This window comes from Gopherus evgoodei, chromosome 2 (assembly GCF_007399415.2).
Source record: "Gopherus evgoodei ecotype Sinaloan lineage chromosome 2, rGopEvg1_v1.p, whole genome shotgun sequence".
Lineage (NCBI taxonomy): Eukaryota > Metazoa > Chordata > Testudines > Testudinidae > Gopherus > Gopherus evgoodei.
This window is the reverse complement of record NC_044323.1, coordinates 96,952,226-96,969,696: the sequence shown is the minus strand read 5'-3', so window position 1 is coordinate 96,969,696 and position 17,471 is coordinate 96,952,226. Positions and strand designations below refer to the sequence as shown.

Here is a 17,471-nt window from a genome sequence, read left to right as displayed (position 1 = left end):
TAAATTTATGCACATGCTGCAGTGATTTTGCTTGATTGTGGCCTAAACATCTTAAGGTCATAGTCTACCATCAGATTCCCAGGCTCCCATCTAAATTACTGGGAGCCTGGTCCAATTAAATAGTTTGTCCTTACAATTTTTACTCACTTTATTGCTGAACTACAGTGGAGGCATGATGAACCTAAATACGCTAGCCCCAGCACATCAGGACCAGTAGTTTCAGGCAGAATAATCATATCAGCTTCTCTTATGTTTAGCAACAGTTATAAGCATCCTTTGGTCTTGAAAAGGAGCATTGTCATAACTGTTTAAACCTGTAATATATATGTAAAGAAACAGCTAACATGGGTTACGCTGATCCCAAAACTGAAGGATTTTAAATACTCTGCATTTTTACAGAGCACAAAATGTTTACTCATCCATAGAACTACCAATGGACAGATTTTTCCTATTTCCTTTTTACTAATTCTTTAAAGCTTGTTTAACTTTTGAAAATAATTAATATTATGACACTAATTTTCAGTATGCTGGTGTCCATAATGTTTATATTTGTCTAGCAATTTGCAGTTCAGCAGCTGTTGTCTTTTCAAGTGAATTCCCTCCAGCAGATATTATGACCTACAAGGCAGATCTGGGCATTTTTTTAGTCAAATGATGGGTAGATTTGGTTTCATTAATAACACAATTACTTGAAGTAGAACAGCTTTATTGCTATCAAAACCATCTGTTCTCAGCTTTCATATTTTAATGATTCATTATGTGTTATAGGGAGGGCAAGAATCTAATTATCGGTCAATTTGTTTAATTTCCCAAGTTTTATTTAGAGGCTCAAAATCATTAGACATATTTTTGCTGGTCAGCAGTGATAGAAAAAATGTTTTGGAGATTTTTGAGAATATTTTTCATCTTCATTAAAATGTAAAGACTAATTTGTAGTTTACAATCTGGATTGCCCTGTGTGGCACTGTCAGCCAAATTTTCCTTATTCTCACCTTTTCCTGTGTTATGCCCAGCAAGTTATACTGATGTGCTAGAGCTAGTCAAGAAGTTCTTCCTATATCCCGTCCCATCTCATTATACTCATCCTAATATAGCCGACCTGGAAAAAGTAGTGGAAGCTCTGAAATGTAAATTTGAAGTTGACATCTTGTCAAGTATTCCTTCTATTCCTTTTTTATTTTTCAGGGAGCCAAGAGAATTTGAAAGAGAATCTGAATGTCTTCAGTGTCACCCAGAATGCTTGGTGCAAAATTCAACTGCGTACAATGCAACCTGCACAGGACCTGTAAGCACATATTTGACTTAACAAACTTGTACATGTAGAGACCCTGTAACATGGTGAACATATTAAAATACTTAGATATTGAACAACCAAATCATTATAAATTGACACTTCCCGCTATGGAGGCAAATTTTTGCTTACCTAAGGCACTGTATAAATAACAACTATGGCTAAGAGTGAATTAATTCACTAACTTTGTGCCACTGAAGACCAAAGATCAGATTTTAATCAACAGCAGATGTTTATTGGAAAATATTAAGAAAGCAGTTTTTATTTAAAACCAAACTCTACACCCCAACACAATTAAAATTAATGCGTCTCTTTTAATGTAAGTACAAAGTATTGGGTGTTTGTAAAAACAATAGTCAACTTTTCTGAAGTTACTTGAACTTTCTGAGTTTATATAAAGGTCCCTTTTATAAAAGTTAAAATACCTTGGTCTTTCCCAATATCCAATGGCAATCCTTCTCAGTTTTATTTTTCTCAGATTTTCAAAATACTTTGAAATAGGGGCCAAGCTAGGAACTTTATCAAATAACAAACTCTTATCTTTTATTTTATTTTATTTTTTACAAGTTGTATCAAATTCAACCTTGAGGGTAAGAGTCAATGGAGAGTTGTACTTCTTGACACTCAGGGCTTAATTTAGTCCCTTAGTTTTATTTTGCAGAATATTTCAATTCCAGTGTAGCCATTAGCTCAATAATATATTTTTCAGTAAAGGGATGGGAGGAATTTTCTGTTCCCTGCCAGAGCGTCACTTTCTTCCTCCCCAGCACCTTACAGCCCCAGTCTTGGAAAACCCCTGCACCCTCCATTGCAGCCACTGTCCTGACACAGGATAACTGTCCATCCTTCATCAATCAGAAAGTCACTGTTCAATAATGCAGGGTACTTGCTTTTTTCCATTATGGCTTAGAACAGGCCTGCACAACTCATAAAGCGGCGACAGCCATATTACTCCAAAGAAAACAGCTGAGGGCTGAACCCCCAGGCCCCATCAACCCCCCCCACAGCACTGCCAAGTCCCCACCAAAACACAACACTTCCCCCAGCGCCGTCCAGTCCCCCTGAAATACTCTCCCCCCCCATCACCGCCCACTCCGTGGACACAAACCCTCCTTCCCCAGCACTGCCCCACCGAAACAGCGGTATTGAACCTTGATAATATGTTATAGTGGGCCCCTAAGGTAGTATAATTAAGGTAAAAGAAAAGTGTCTTGTTGCTAGAAGTAGAATAAGATCTTCCCCCAACTTTGTAATCAATTGCCCTGTTAAATGAGTGAGGTGTGAATGAGGAAGGCATGGAAAGCAGCACCTCCAGATAGCTGCAACCCTTGGAGAGGGGATGGGAGCCAGACCAGATCAGTAGAACAGGTCAGCCACTGACTCCTCGTTCGCCTCCTCAGCCCCCACCACTGCCCACCCACTTGCCTCCTCAGTCCCTCACTCCCACTGATGGCTCACCTGCCCCGCCCCGCCACTGCCCTCTCACTCACCTCCTCAGCTCCCCACCCCCCAGGCTCGCCTCCTCACTCGCCACCACTGCCCACCTGCCTCTTCAGCCCCCCCATCACCCGTTGCTTGCCTGCTCACCCCCCATGGGCCGCACAGTGAGCCCACGTGGGCCACATGTTGTGCAGTCCTAGCTTAGAACAACGGTTCTCAACCAGGTGTCTTCGGCCCCCTGGTGTTCCATGAGCAGGTTTCAGGGCGTCTGCCAAGCAGGGCCGGTATTAGACTTGCTGGAACCCGTGGCATAAACTGTGACATGGGGCCATGGGCAATAGCCCTGCTTGCTACCCCTTAACGCTGGCCCCGGCTTTTATATGCAGAAAAACAGTTGTTGTGGCACAGGTGGGCTGTGGAATTTTTGTAACGTGTTGGGGGCACCTCAGAAAGAAAAAGGTTGAGAACCCCAGCTTAGAACCCTGGGCCAGATGCCCAGCTACTAAGATTGCGAGCTCCTTGGAGTAGGGACCATCATTTTGTTGTGTGTTCATACAGCAGGAAGTACAGTAGAGCCCCAGTCCATGAGTGGGGCTGCTAGACATTACAAATAATATACTTCTACCCCGATATAACGTGGTCCTCACGAGTCAAAAAATCTCACCGTGTTATAGGTGAGACTGTGTTATATCGGGGTAGGGAGAGGAACAGCTCCCTCCCCCAGCTCACCTCTATTCTACCTTCGCCTCCTCCCTGAGCGCGCTGCCATCACTCCGCTTCTCCTTCCCTCCCTTCCAGGCTTGCAGCACCAATCGGCTGTTTTGCTCGGCAAGTCGGGGAGGAGGGAGAAGTGAGTGGCGGTGGCGCACTAGGGCAAGGAGGTGGAGATGAGTTGTAGTGGGCAGTGGTTCCTCTGCGCCCCCCATTATTTGCTGCGGCCCACCCCGGGGCCCCCACATCCCAGCTCACCTCTGTTCCACCTCCTCCCACGAGCATGCCCCAGCTCTGCTTCTCCCTCCTCCTTCCCAGGCTTGCCGTGCCAATCAGCTGTTTGGTGTGGCAAGCCTGGGAGGGAGGAGTAGCGGAGCTGAGCAGTGTGCTCGTGGGAGAAGGAGTAGGAGGCAGCGGGGCGGAGGTGAGCTGGGGCAAGGAGAGGTTCCTCTGCACCCCCCTCCGCTCCCCCCTGTTTACTTGCTGCAGCCCCCCTGCCCCAGGTCACCTCCCCTCCGCCAATTGGCACAGCAAGTCTGGGAGAGATGGGGGAGAAGCAGAGCTGCTGCACACTTGTGGGAGGAGGTGGATCGATAGTGAGCTGGGGCGGGAGGGGCCCGAGAAGGGCTGCAGCAAGTAATGGGCAGGCACAGAGGAACCGGTTGCGGTAACACGAATTTAGATATAATGAGGTAAAGCGTGTTATATCCGAATTCACGTTATATCAGACCGCATTATATTGGGGTAGAGGTGTAATACATAAATACATTAGTGTTATTCCACTACGGTCAGTGCTAAGGTTCTAGCCTACTACTTTCTGGAGCATACCTGGGGCTCCTGTGTGGCAATGAGCCATCAAGGAAGTTTCTCTTTTAAAGTTAGAATAGTCTCTTCATGTTTGTGATTAATTGCTTACTCACATCATAAAACTAAAAAGTTATATGCTGCTGACATACTGATTGTCATGAACACAATTGATTCCTTCTGATTGTCATGAACACAACACTTCCAGCTTTTCCTTCGGAAAAGGCAATTTTGCCTGGGACTACTTGTTCCTCTGTTTAGAGCGTACCTAAATCATTTTGGGTCCTGCCACAATCTCAGTAAAAACAACATTATTTCTGATCATGCCAGAGCAATTCATCTAAACTTTAGCTAAAAGCACTTCAGATTAGAAATTTGATGGTTTTTTCTATTTTCACGCAGTTTCTGCTTCAGAGTAGAAGAAAGAAATGTTCTCATAGATTATATAGAGAATGAAAAAGCTTTATGAGCCAGATCCTTATCTGGTATAAATTGATATAACTCCACTGATTTCAATAGAGTAATGGTGATTTACATTAAATGAGGATCAGGCCCTTTGATTTTAAACTTATTTGCTATCAGAGCATCTTTATTCACAGTATTAAACCAAAAATGTAAGTTTTTATTAGGACAGATAATAGAAAAATTACAGAATAGCAGGAATCATACCTCAGCATTGATACCCAGAGAGAAATTTATTTAATTTAACATCAGGTGCTGTATCTCACCCAACATATTATATAAGAGGCTTAAAACTTTGCAAGCATTTCATGTAGTACAATAATAGGATAATAAACTAGGATAAAACATTGAATCATGTTTAGAATTTCAAATGATCAAACATGCATTTATTTATCTTCTGAGAGGCTCTTCTTGCATATGCCAATATATGGTTTGGGCAAATCTATTACAGACAACAATTTCTTGCTCTTTATTCAGGGTCCGGACAACTGCATGAAGTGTGCCCACTATATAGATGGCCCTCACTGTGTTAAATCCTGCCCTGCTGGAGTTCTGGGTGAAAATGATACATTAGTCTGGAAATACGCTGATGAAAATTTAGTGTGTCAGCTCTGTCATCCGAATTGTACACGTGGGTAGGTAAAATACTTGCTTACACAGAACTGGAAGGAGTAAAGTATTTCTTCCTTGTGATTTTTCTCACTATAAAGTCATCCATTTGAAAAAAATAGAAAACTAAAGAGGTTATGAATTTGCAGGTAATGTAAGCAAAGTGCTGCTGAGTTTGGAATAGGTAAAGTTCTGTAGTGCTTCTAGTCTGCAGGAAAGGCAAACAAAGTGGAGAAAATGGTTTAGCAGACTTGAAACAAGGTTATTTTTAAAATTAGACTTTCTGGAATTTTACAAGTTTCCTATGTTATGATTCACTTTTTTCCCCACCAGTTGAATGCTCTGTCTGCTGTATTTGTCTGGAGCAATAGTGACATCTGATGCACTGTTAGATCATTTATAAACATGTTTCTCACAAGAGTACTAAGTATGTCCCATGCCTTTAAGATGAATGTAATAGTATGAGTGGCTGCTCATATATCTCATTGTGACTTTGATTTTTTTGGAGCAAAATACCAACAGATTGTCTCAAGCATACACTGCATTTTAATGCTTCCCAGAGGTTCCTCTCTTTTCATATGCTAAGAACATCCGAGCTGCCATACTGAGTCAGAGTGTGGTCCATCTTCTCCATCAGTGACCCATACCAGAGCTTCAGGGAGAGCATGCAGAACAAGGCAATTTCACCTGGGTTGGAATTTAGGGCCTGTCTGCCCCATCAGTACAACTATGTGACAGGGCCTGGCTGCAAACACAGTTCCATTTTGTGGTACAGCCATGGACTGGCCAAGGGACTAGCATAGTTCAGAGACACAGAGAAGTTTTCATCTATAATGGGGTCCCCTCATACTGTGCGCTTACATTAGATGCACAGAAAGAGGGATGGGGTTTGAAATTTAACTCTTGTCCTGCACTGGTTTCAAGTAATTCTCTCTCATTGGTGTTTTTCCCAGGCTCAAATTGACATTTGGCCCAAGCCTCATGTCCTCATGTATTCAACTACCTCCCTGCCAAGCCTTGAAAAACAGAGCCTGCTTTTGATAAGGCACAAACCTGTACATTCATGGAGAGAAAGAAAGGAGGGTGTTAATTAGGCTACACTATCACTTCATAGATGACTGGAAGCTAAGGGCTTGTCTGCAAGGAGAAGTTAGTGCACAGTGAGCTAGGGTGTGTAAGTAAAGTGCACTAGCTGTTCCACCCTAGCTCCCCATGTAACTTTCAAAATGCACTACGTTCAGGCACACAAAGCACTCTTAATGCACAGTAACAGTGTCCACATGGGGAATTACTGTGCACTAGGTACTGTGGGCTTTTTTCCTCATATAGACACGCCTGAAGCCAGTATTTCTCTACCTTTCTGAGATCAGGGAGCAGCTTACTGCCTTCTTAAACTGTGTCAGAGGGTATGGCTATATTTGGAATTTCAAAGCGCTGCCCCGGCAGCGCTTTGAAGTGTGAGTGTAGTCAGAGCAGCAGCACTGGGAGAGAGCTCTCCCAGCGCTGCATGTAAACCACATCCCTTACGGGTGTAGCGTGCAGCGCTGGGAGAGCTTCCAGCGCTGCTGCCCTGATTACACTGATGCTTTACAGCGCTGTATCTTGCAGCGCTCAGGGGGGTGTTTTTTCACACCCCAGTTGCAGCGCTGTAAAGTGTGAGTGTAGCCGAGAGATCTCAGGGACTGGCACCAGTCTATGGATTGGTCATTGAGAAACACTGCCCGCAGTCACCTGTTCATGATAAATTATCATGAAATTCAGTGCAGTGTTTTTCAGATTATGTCATATGGATTGATGATTTCCCTGTGTTTTATCATGATTGCAGACAAAGTTTGTTTATGCTTTTCAATCATACGGTGAATGATCTTCATTGAAAAATGACACTCTAAGTAACCATTACCATTGGTTCCCATTGGTAGAAACTTGGCCATAGTAAACCAATGTCATTGTTACATGATTGCCCATGTAAAAGCATAGAGTCACAGAGCCATTCTATCATCTAGGCTCACCTCTTGCATGTCACAGGCCACCAATACCACCCAGCACCCGCACACTAAACCCAGAAGCCAAAATTAGACAAAAGTATTACAGCCCACTTTAGCTGATAGCGTTAGCAGAACAATGGCTAATCATGTCTAAACAAAGCTTTTAACTGTGTGGTTCTGCTAGAAAGATAGAAAACTGAAGTCAAATGAACAATACATTGTTCAACAATACATCAATACAAGTTGCTGAATCTGGGTGTAGCTGTCAGTTCTGTAACAGCTTGTTGTGAACTGTTAATGCCTCAGCCCAAAGTTTTAAGCAGTTTGAATTTCACCAGGAATGTCAACTTTTCCGCTGGCTTGAGCAGTGGAGAGGTTTAAAATGACAGAGCCATGGAGGATGAATGTGTAGTGGGGCAAGATTATTCTAATATCCAAAAAAGGTTCAATGTTTCCCATAATATGACATATTAAGGCAGTGAATGAAGATGAAAATTCAAATTAATCTCTGATTTGAGTGAGGTGTGGGATAAGTTTGCAGTTGTTGTTTATTTGTATTACAGTAGCTCCTAGAGGTCCCAATTGAGACCAGGACGCAATAGCTGCCCAAATACACAGCAAGAGGCAGCCCATTCTCCAGGTTTTGGCAAAAGTTCCCCATTTTGCACTGGGTTTGCGTACTCACCAGTTCTCTCTTTCTTTGTGCTTGCCGTTGAGGATTTCACTTCTTTTTCAACTTTCCATAAGGCAAACTGAAAAGTGCATCCGTCACTTCTTCAGCCCAAATGGCTCTTTCTCTTCCACCTCCCTCTCTAATAGCTTGGGCATTTTTCTGCACTAAGTCTCTGTCTCTCTCTCCGAGCTGAGAAAATACACTTCCTTTAAAGAGAGAGTAACTGCTCCAAAGCCCTGGAATTACCCAGTCATACTTCCAGCAACTAATGAAACACAGTAACATGATTAATCTCTCAAACATGATAGAATTTAATTTCCCTAATTATTTTCCCAGGATACTACAAGTAAATTTCATTCTAATGGGTGTGGTAGTGCAGCAGGAACTACAAAGAGAGAGGCAGAAGTATAATTAATCGTTCTGGGCTTCATCACTGATAGAGCCTCCCTACAAATTTAGTTACCACTGACTTATATATTCTGAGATCATTCATGTTAAATATCCACGAAGAATTTTTGCAGCCATTGCATGTGTGGGACATATTTGCCTGTCATTTAGAAGGTTAATGAAAAAGAAAGGACAGAGGAAAGGTCTTTTAAGGCTTTAAAAAAAGCCTGATAGTTTCCCATTTAATTTATGACTATAAGGTAACCTGTGCTGTTACAGTCTGAGTCTCCTCTGAAAGGCCATAAATTAAAACAACCTGGCTATATGACATCAAATTAGAAACAGTGGGTTCAGGAGAAAGTTGTTTAAAATCTTGATGGAACTGGGAAATAATTAGTTGTATCTGCACCGATACAATTAATATTTATGCAGACAGATGAAAAAGTTCCAGATAGCACCAGGATAGAATCATTTCAGGGTCTGGATGCTGCACTAATTTTACAATAAGTGAATAGCAGAGAGAGATCTCAGAGTACACTCACCATTAGGTTCAGGCTAATATATACTTAAGATCCCCGGACAGTGTATAATACAAGGTCACATTTCTCATTTTAGTTTCTGTAAGAAGTAGAGGAAAAATAATTCAAGAATGAAAAAAAGTGATATTTTAGATTCCATAAAACATAGCTTACTTATGTTAGGTGTCATCATAAAATTCCACATTAAGAAAGATGGTTATATTTAGCCTTGGGTGGATATTTGTTATGTACTTTGCTTCTCCTTTGACTTGTGATATGAATCAGAAAATCACATGGGATTTGAAAAGCATAATCTGATCCATCATTTTTCTCCCCAAACATCTTTTAACTTTATCTTGGTACCCTTCACATTGTTGGATTTGTATGGAGATTCATACTAAAGGCCACAGACGAAAATCTACACACCTTTTTCAGCCTCTAGTTTCTAATCTAATCTCAGACTATGGGCATTAAGGGAGCATTTCCTTTGTTGAGAATAATACATCTTCTTTTGAGACAGAAACCATTTGGAGAATTGCTTAGAATGAAGGGAGCATGGAAATTGGCATTTTGTAAAAGAAATACCCTTGAAACGTTTTATTTGCACAGCTATAGCAGAAGAGGGTGTTATACACCCTTTTCCCTTAAACATTCATTTAGTGGTGTTAGAAGGTAGTGGAACTAGAGCTTGCGTCCTAGGCAAATATTCTAGTCAGATGACCTAAAGGAGAAGCCCTGCACAATCTCATGCACATTCCCTACAGGCGTAGGTATTCCCTCTGTCCTGCTACACACACACACACACACACACACACACACACACACACACACACACACACACACACACACACACACACACACATACACACACTTGTTATGTTTCCTTATACAACTGAACAAACAAAGAAAACCATAACCAGATGAAGAACATTGGCAGAGTTGCACACTCAGGCTTCAGGAACCAATGTGCAAAATACCTGAAGTGTGTTCTGGACAAATTCTTCTATGGGAGCTCAATGCACTCACTGAACCTTTCAGACGCTGAGCCCTGTTGCACTGTGTTGGCACTGAAAACACAAGGAAAGATTAGGATAACAAAGATAGATCCAAGAAAATGAGCAGTAGGCTCCCCAAGGACCTTAAAATAATTTGTGGAATAAATTCTCCATCTCCACCTGCCATTTTAAAATGGCTCTGACTCCTTTTTCCTACTAATGGAATTCAGAACTGCATTCCTGGCCCTGGCTTACTTATTCCCTGCTTGACCTACTCTGTGTCTGCTTTGAGATGATGTATTTTCAGTAAGAGTGGGAGGCAGAAGCCCCAGACTGGACTCTTCTCCTTGCTCGGCTCCATTTTTCCGAAATGATGTAATTGTTTCTGCAGTGCTGTCCCCTTCTTGGTAGATACCGCAAGGACCACAATCCCCAGGAGGTGCACATATCTTACCGCTCAGAAGTACTTAAGAATGTTCTGTTTATCTCATACTCTGGTACTTCTAGTTAGAATATGCAGTCACTGTATTTTCATCTTCTAATGCAGCTGAGGTGTGCATTATATGCTGTCTGCCAAAATGAATTTAAGGCATCTGGAAGGTGGTGTGCATTTAAACTAACACAGAGGGTGAAATGAATGATTCCTGGGAGGATTCTACATAATATCGTATCTTGGCATATACATTCTAGCGCAAATCTGCTCAGTGTCAGTAAAACTTGGTTAGACCCTCAGTGAAAAATATCATAGATTCTTATACGAATGGTGCACTCAGCGGTAGAATAGTGCAACCAAATACCATACTATTAACTGATGAAGAGATATGTCTGCTAGTGATATTTTTCATTAGACTAGAAGGCCTGGACACTGATGTCCTTTACTGATCCATAAAACAGATGCAGTACCATGTGATAAGCAGCAATGCAAGCTTTTCCTCATAGGCCCATGCTTTGTATGAAGGATCTCCACTAGGGAAAGGTTAGTTCTGTTTCCAGACGTATTCAGTCCTTGCCGCCCTGTTAACAAGAGGGCCAGCCTGTTGCAGTGAACATTTGCCCACTCAGAGCAAGATCACTAGCTCCTTTCACACAGGCCACCAAACAACTCTTTGTGATCAGTTGTTTTGTGCACCCCCAAGGTAGGGATGAACAAGTCAGTTCTTTTGAAGTTGTTGAATAAGACAACACTTGTAGAGACTGCAGAGGTATTGGAGGGAAAAAGATGCTGGGGATCCATAGTGCATTCAAATAATGTGTATATCTGCCATGACTGTATTCTTCCACGTTTATAGGCAAACATTCATAAATTGTCCTTTCAACTGAATATATAGCACACCTTAGCCTGTGGACCCTGATTCTGCAGCAAAGCTTTCAAAATAATACTCCCAAAAAGTTTGATAATTATTAATCAGAAAGTTAATATTCAGACAGCTTTTTAAAAAGGTAAGTTGTGAATGACAATACAGTTATTCCAGAGTAGGTGCTTATGCTAATATATATTTGTAATTATCATTTTTTACAGGTGCAAAGGACCAGGTCTTGAAGGCTGTCCATTGGGGTAATTATTGCATTCATCACAATTAATGATATGGTTGGGAAGAACATATCCATATTTGCATTTTTGTACTGGACACTGCACAGTAGTGCCCTGATTCAGTGAAGCATGTCCTTAACTTTAAGCATGTGAATAGTCCTATTGAAGCCAATGAGACTACTCGAGTGCTTTAGTGCTTCGCTAGCTGAGGGCCTAGAGCACGGGTCAGCAATCTTTCAGAAGTGATGTGCCAAGTCTTCATTTATTCACTCTATTTTAAGGTTTTGCATGCCAGCAATACATTTTAATGTTTTTAGAAGGTCTCTCTCTATAAGTCTATAAACTATTGTTGGATGTAAACAAATTTTTTAAAATGTTTAAGAAGCTTCATTTAAAATTAAATTAAAATGCAGATCTTATCAGTTTATGCAGTGGTTCTTAACCTGGCATGCACACCCCCCCGGGGCAGGGCTAGTGCAAGGATATTTTGTGCCCTAGGCAAAACTTCCACCTTGTGCCCCCCCCCACACACACACACACATCAGTTCATTGAGGGGCAAATCCCAACGAGCCTCTATAGACCCCAGGGGCCAGCCATGCCCAGGAGCTGCTCCCCAGACCAGGTTCCCGCCCTTTCTCCCCCCTGAACTCCCCTGGAGGGTGCACAGCCCCCCCCACAAGCCCTCGCCACCCCACCCAGGTGGCCCTGCCACTGGCTTTTCCGAGTAGCAGCTCGGTAGGGAGGAGCCGCCTTCCGGAGGCACCAGAGAGCCAGAGCGTTCCGCTTCTGGCAGCCGCGACCCCCAGCCATGGAGGAGCTGGCAAGGTGCAGGGGGGCAGCAGCCCTGCAGAGGCGGCGGCACCGCTAGCACGGAGCAGCTGCGCCCCCCACCCGTCCTGCCCAGGCTGTGGCCCGGCACCTCCTCGGGGGCTCCCACGGGCTGCAGTGGATGTATGCAGGCACCAGTCCCTATGCACCCCCCGGCTCCCCCCTCGTCTAGGGTTACCATATTTCAACAATCAAAAAAGAGGAGAGAGCCCTGCCCTAGCCCCACCCCCATCCACTCCCTCCCACTTCCCACCCCAATTGCCCCGGTCAGAACCCCCAACCCCTCCCCTACTCCTTGTCACCTCACTGACCCCTCCTGGGACCCCTGCCCCTAACTTCCCCCCAGAACCCCACCCCCTACCTAAGCATCCCTGTTCCTTGTCCCCTGACTGCCCCCTCCCTGAGACCCTCCCACCCTGACTGCCTCAACCCATATCCACACCCCCACCACCAGACAGACCCCTGGGGACTCCCACACCCCATCCAACCACTCCCCACCCCCTGACAGGACCCCCAGAACTCCTGACCCATCCAGCCCTCCCCCTGCTCCCTGACTGCCCCCCACGACTACCCTTACCAGGCCCATGCCAGTCAGACGCTGGCTCCACGTGGAGGCAAAACTCCACCTGGATTGCTGAGGCAGTTGGGAGCGAGGGAGCTGCAGGAGGGGTAGCAGCAGCGGCGGGTTACACTTCCAGGAGCTGCAGAACCCGAGTGCGGTGTGGGGAGAGGTGGGGGGCACACCTTCCCGGGCTGCGGCTGGTGCCCCCCCAGGGCAGCAGATGCATGTGGGCAGCGGTCCTCGTGTGCCCCCCAGCTTCCCCCTCACCGCACTCGGGCTCCGCAGCTCCTAGGACTGTGAGCCGCCACTGCCGCCCCTCCTGCAGCAGGCTCAGGGCCCCATGCCCCGGCGGTGAGGGGAGAGTCGGGGGGCGTGCCTGCTGGAGGTCTGGGGTCCCGGCCGCCGACCCCGCTCTGCCTCTGCCGGCCTGGAGTTCCGTTCACACATCTGGCTGTGACCCCAGCTAGCAGCTGCATGCCAGGCAAAATCGGCTCGCGTGCCAAAGGTGGCCAACCCCTGGCCTAGATGAATGGGATTCTTGGTGCTGTCAGTGAGAGATCTGTGTACTTCAAGTGCATTGTTTCTGAGGGAAGATCCTTTGTGAGAATCTGAAAGCAAAATTCTGTTCATATTTTGAAATAACAGTTTTAAAATCATCAAGACAAACAGAAAGAGTAAGTCAGTCACCATCCAGTTACCATACAGTGTCTCTTCAAAACGGTTTTAAAACTATTTGAGCAGATAGTGATATGCAGAATATAAAGAGACCGTGACAATGGTTTCACAAATCCTAGATTAACATGAGAAATATATTAATTTGGCTGTTTAAGACCAAAGCATATTTTAGGGTCTCAATTACTTATAAAATTCTGCACAATAAAAGGCTGGAAAAAAGGAATCAAGAGATTAAATACATATATACCTCCAGTAGACAAGGTCAAAAATTTTCAAATGAAGTTTTTTTTCATTGAAGAATGGTCGTTCTTTTTAATAAAAAATTTAATGCAAAACTGTTGGCTTTTTTTTTTCAAAATTTCACATTTTTCCCCACATTTACTCTAAATTTTTATTGAAAATGTTCTTGAACCCCTGTTTTCAGTCAAAGAAAATGTTCAAAAATAGTTTCCATAAAGGTTTAATGAAAGCATTTGGAAAAAATATATACTGTTCTATTTCAAACCTGCATCTGAAGCCATTTTGAAGTTTAAAAAAAAAAGTAAACAGCTCTATATAAAACCCCACAGACACTAAATGAAAAACTTCAGAATATTGACACCCATGTTGCTTGAATGTAAGCAGATCAAAACTGATCTGAAGCCTTCAACTGATCATGTTTCTAATGTGGAATGCTGTTATTTCTAATACCAAAACAGACCTCTTTCCCCTTTTTTGTCTTCTAGCTCCAAAATCCCATCCATTGCAGCTGGTGTTGTGGGAAGTATCCTTTGTTTGGTTGTGATAGCCTTGGTGATAGGGCTTTACATGCGCAGACGTCACATAGTTAGAAAGCGTACATTGCGCAGGCTGCTTCAGGAAAGGGAGGTATGTATTGTAGACGGTTTCTAAATATATTGACCAACTTTGTTGATGTGCCGCAGCATCTCAGAAAGAGCTGTTTTATTAGCTCAAAATATAGTGGCCCTAACATCACCCTGGTACAAACATAAAGTACAATATTATCTGGTGTTTGGATAACATGTTATCTGCAGTTCTACTTAGAAAAGTGACTATGTGAATATGACACCATATTACTTAATCTCAGATCTTATCTTGATGGATAAAAATTGCAATAGCTCACAGGTGAGTTGGGTGCCTGATTTCCACTGAAAGTTATTGGGAATTAGGCTGCTGAGTCACTTAGGTGCTTTTGAAAATACTACCCTGTTATGATCTGCTTACTCTAGTGACAAAAATAAGGGATTTTTTTTTTGGCCGTTTTTACTACTCGTTACTCCTGTTAGTGCTGCAGAGCCAGCACAGCTCTGGGAGGCTAAGATGGGTTCTGTTCTGGAGCACACAGCATGAACAGAATTTGATGGACTAACTTTCAGTTTCAAAGCCAACGTTGCCTTCAGTTGCCCTGTTCCATTCATGCCTTATTTTTTGGAATACTATAGCTTTCTAAACTTGAGCTTAACAATAGTGAAAACAGAAGTCTTTTATTATACTATTGGCTACAGTATATTCAGTGCAGGGAGTGATAACCTGAGAGATTACTCGTACCAACCATCCACATGGACAAGAATGTCATCCTGAATGTAGAAATCTCCCTTAAAGCCGTTGCAAGACAATGTGTTTACCATGCTGGATGAGAACTGGGCTTTCATGCTTCTTGTACTAAACTTTATACGCTGCATAGTATAGACTTCATACGGGTTATAGTATTATCCTCTGAGTATTTTACATGTGAAACACCAAAATGCATTATTCAGGATCAAAACAAATCAGGTACAACTCTTCCCTTTCTCCTTCCAAGCTACTAGCAAATTGTATTCACGGTTCTACTGAACACCCTGCTTCCCTCGCTAGCTTTGCAAAGTCAAGTGATAAAAGTCCCGAAACTGCCCTACGTTTTGCTACATTACCTAGCAACCTTTTAAGAGCCTCCATATTCTGCAGTTGTAGTGTTATAGCACATATTGTGTTTGGTTCACATTATACATTTTGTACTCCTTAATATGAGAATCGTTAACTGAAACAGGAAAATGGCTGGCATGCAGAAAACAGATCTGTATCAGGCTAAATGTGGGCTTCCACTTAGGAAAGCTATTCAGGAGAAGGACACAACAAGACGGTAGTAAAAGAGAACTTTAAATGTTAGAAAAGCACCTAATTTCTGTCATATGAGGGAAATCATTTGTTGTTTCTTTAGAAAAAATAGTGCAACAAAATTCAGATCAAATAAATAAAATCTATTAGTCAACTTAAAACCTCCTTTTTTGCCTGGATAACTAGATAATCTTCCCTTAGCATTTGCAGTAATTCCCTATACTAAGTATAGAAACTACCTCTAATACCATAGTAAATTCATCTAGTTAAGCAAGGCAAAGCTACAAAGTTTCAGGGTGACCACAGTGTAATCTTGTAAAATGTAGATAGTTAACTTCTGGCTTATTTTTAGAAATGAATCTTTAATTAAATTGGTCAACATTATGTGCATGTTTTAAGGGTATAAATTTTACATCCTAAAATGAACAATAACATCTCTCCACTTTCTTTTAAAATTTTAGTTACCATGCCAAGATCACATTCTGCTCTCACTTATGCTACATCAATCTGGTTTAATAATTCCATGGAGTTCATTCTTGTCTCATTTACACAGGTGTAAATCTGGAGTATCTCCACTGAAGTCATGAACTCTGGAAATACTCTAGATTTTTATAGATGTAAGTCAGAGCAGAATTTACCCCATGTTTACTTCATGTGGGACAAAATTTACTTTTACACCTTTACCCCGATGTAACACGACCCAATATAACACGAATTCAGATATGGCGCAGTAAAGCAGTGCTCCAGGGGTGGGGCTGCGTACCCCAATGGTGGGGAGGGATAGCATAGGCCTCCTAAACCCAAGGTTATGAGTTCAGTGCTTGAGGGGGCCAATTAGGTTTCTGGGGCAGAGAATCAGTGCTTGGTCCTACTAGTAAAGGCAGGGGGCTGGACTTGATGACCTTTCAGGGTCCCTTCCAGTTCTATGAGATAGGTATATCTCCATATATATCAAAACAAGTTCAACATAACACGGTTTCACCTATAATGCAATAAGTTTTTTTGGCTCCCGAGGACAGCGTTATGTTGGGGTAGAGGTGTACCAACAGTTTTTGCTCAGTTTCAATAGTTGTGTTCTGCTTGCTTTCCTCCTCTACAGTATAACTTTCTAAAGTCCAATTCCTTTGTACACAATAGCTTGTTGAACCTCTAACACCAAGTGGCGAGGCGCCAAACCAAGCTCTTCTGAGGATTCTAAAGGAAACAGAATTTAAAAAGGTCAAAGTTCTAGGCTCTGGAGCTTTTGGTACTGTTTATAAGGTAAGACCACCATGTTTTTCTCACCACACACACAAAGCCATCTAAACAGTGTATGCATTGAAAGCTGAAAACATAGTCATGGGTTTTTTGAGTTATTTTCAAATCATCTTTAGCTTGGGCCAGGTAAAGTAGATGTGTGAATCTGCGTGTGTGAGAGATTGAGAGAGAGAACACACAAGAAGTTTTTCATAAGATCTTACGAGAGTCATACAGCTGAATATGGAGCTGATGTGTCTATTTTAAAAAGTACCACTGCCAGAAATACTTTCTTAGGGATGTTAAAATGTTAAGAAGAGAAATCAAAGTATGGCCAATTCAGTCTACTGTGCTAAGCAGAATTTTTATTTTTTTATCTTCTCTTTTTATTTGTGGATCACTTTTATTGGGTCAAAAGAACCCCACGGGGTTACAGAAAAGCAACTGGAGCCTTTCTATTTTATTGCTGTGCAGAATGATTTCCCTCCCCCCTCCACAGTCCCATTATTCTTCCTTCTCTAGAGAGTATCTCTCTAAAAAATTTCTCAGTGAGGAAGCTTGAGGGTTGTTTTACACCATTTGGTTATGAAATGTAAACTATAGATTCACTTATCAAATTTTAAATTTAGATACTCGGGGGGCAGATGTGCCTAAGAAATTTAGGAATGC

General features: G+C 42.7%; 1 protein-coding gene across 4 annotated transcripts in view; it reads left to right on the top strand.

Annotated features, from left to right (window-relative positions):
* EGFR (epidermal growth factor receptor) overlaps positions 1-17,471 on the top strand; it is a 228,706-nt gene that overhangs the window by 179,184 nt on the left and 32,051 nt on the right. For all 4 annotated transcript variants that reach the window (XM_030551430.1, XM_030551429.1, XM_030551428.1 and 1 more), the window contains 5 exons: positions 1,186-1,285; positions 5,186-5,343; positions 11,395-11,430; positions 14,198-14,339; positions 16,704-16,826. In XM_030551430.1, coding sequence (XP_030407290.1) covers positions 1,186-1,285; positions 5,186-5,343; positions 11,395-11,430; positions 14,198-14,339; positions 16,704-16,826 — 559 coding nt within the window. The remainder of the gene's footprint in view (positions 1-1,185; positions 1,286-5,185; positions 5,344-11,394; positions 11,431-14,197; positions 14,340-16,703; positions 16,827-17,471) is intronic.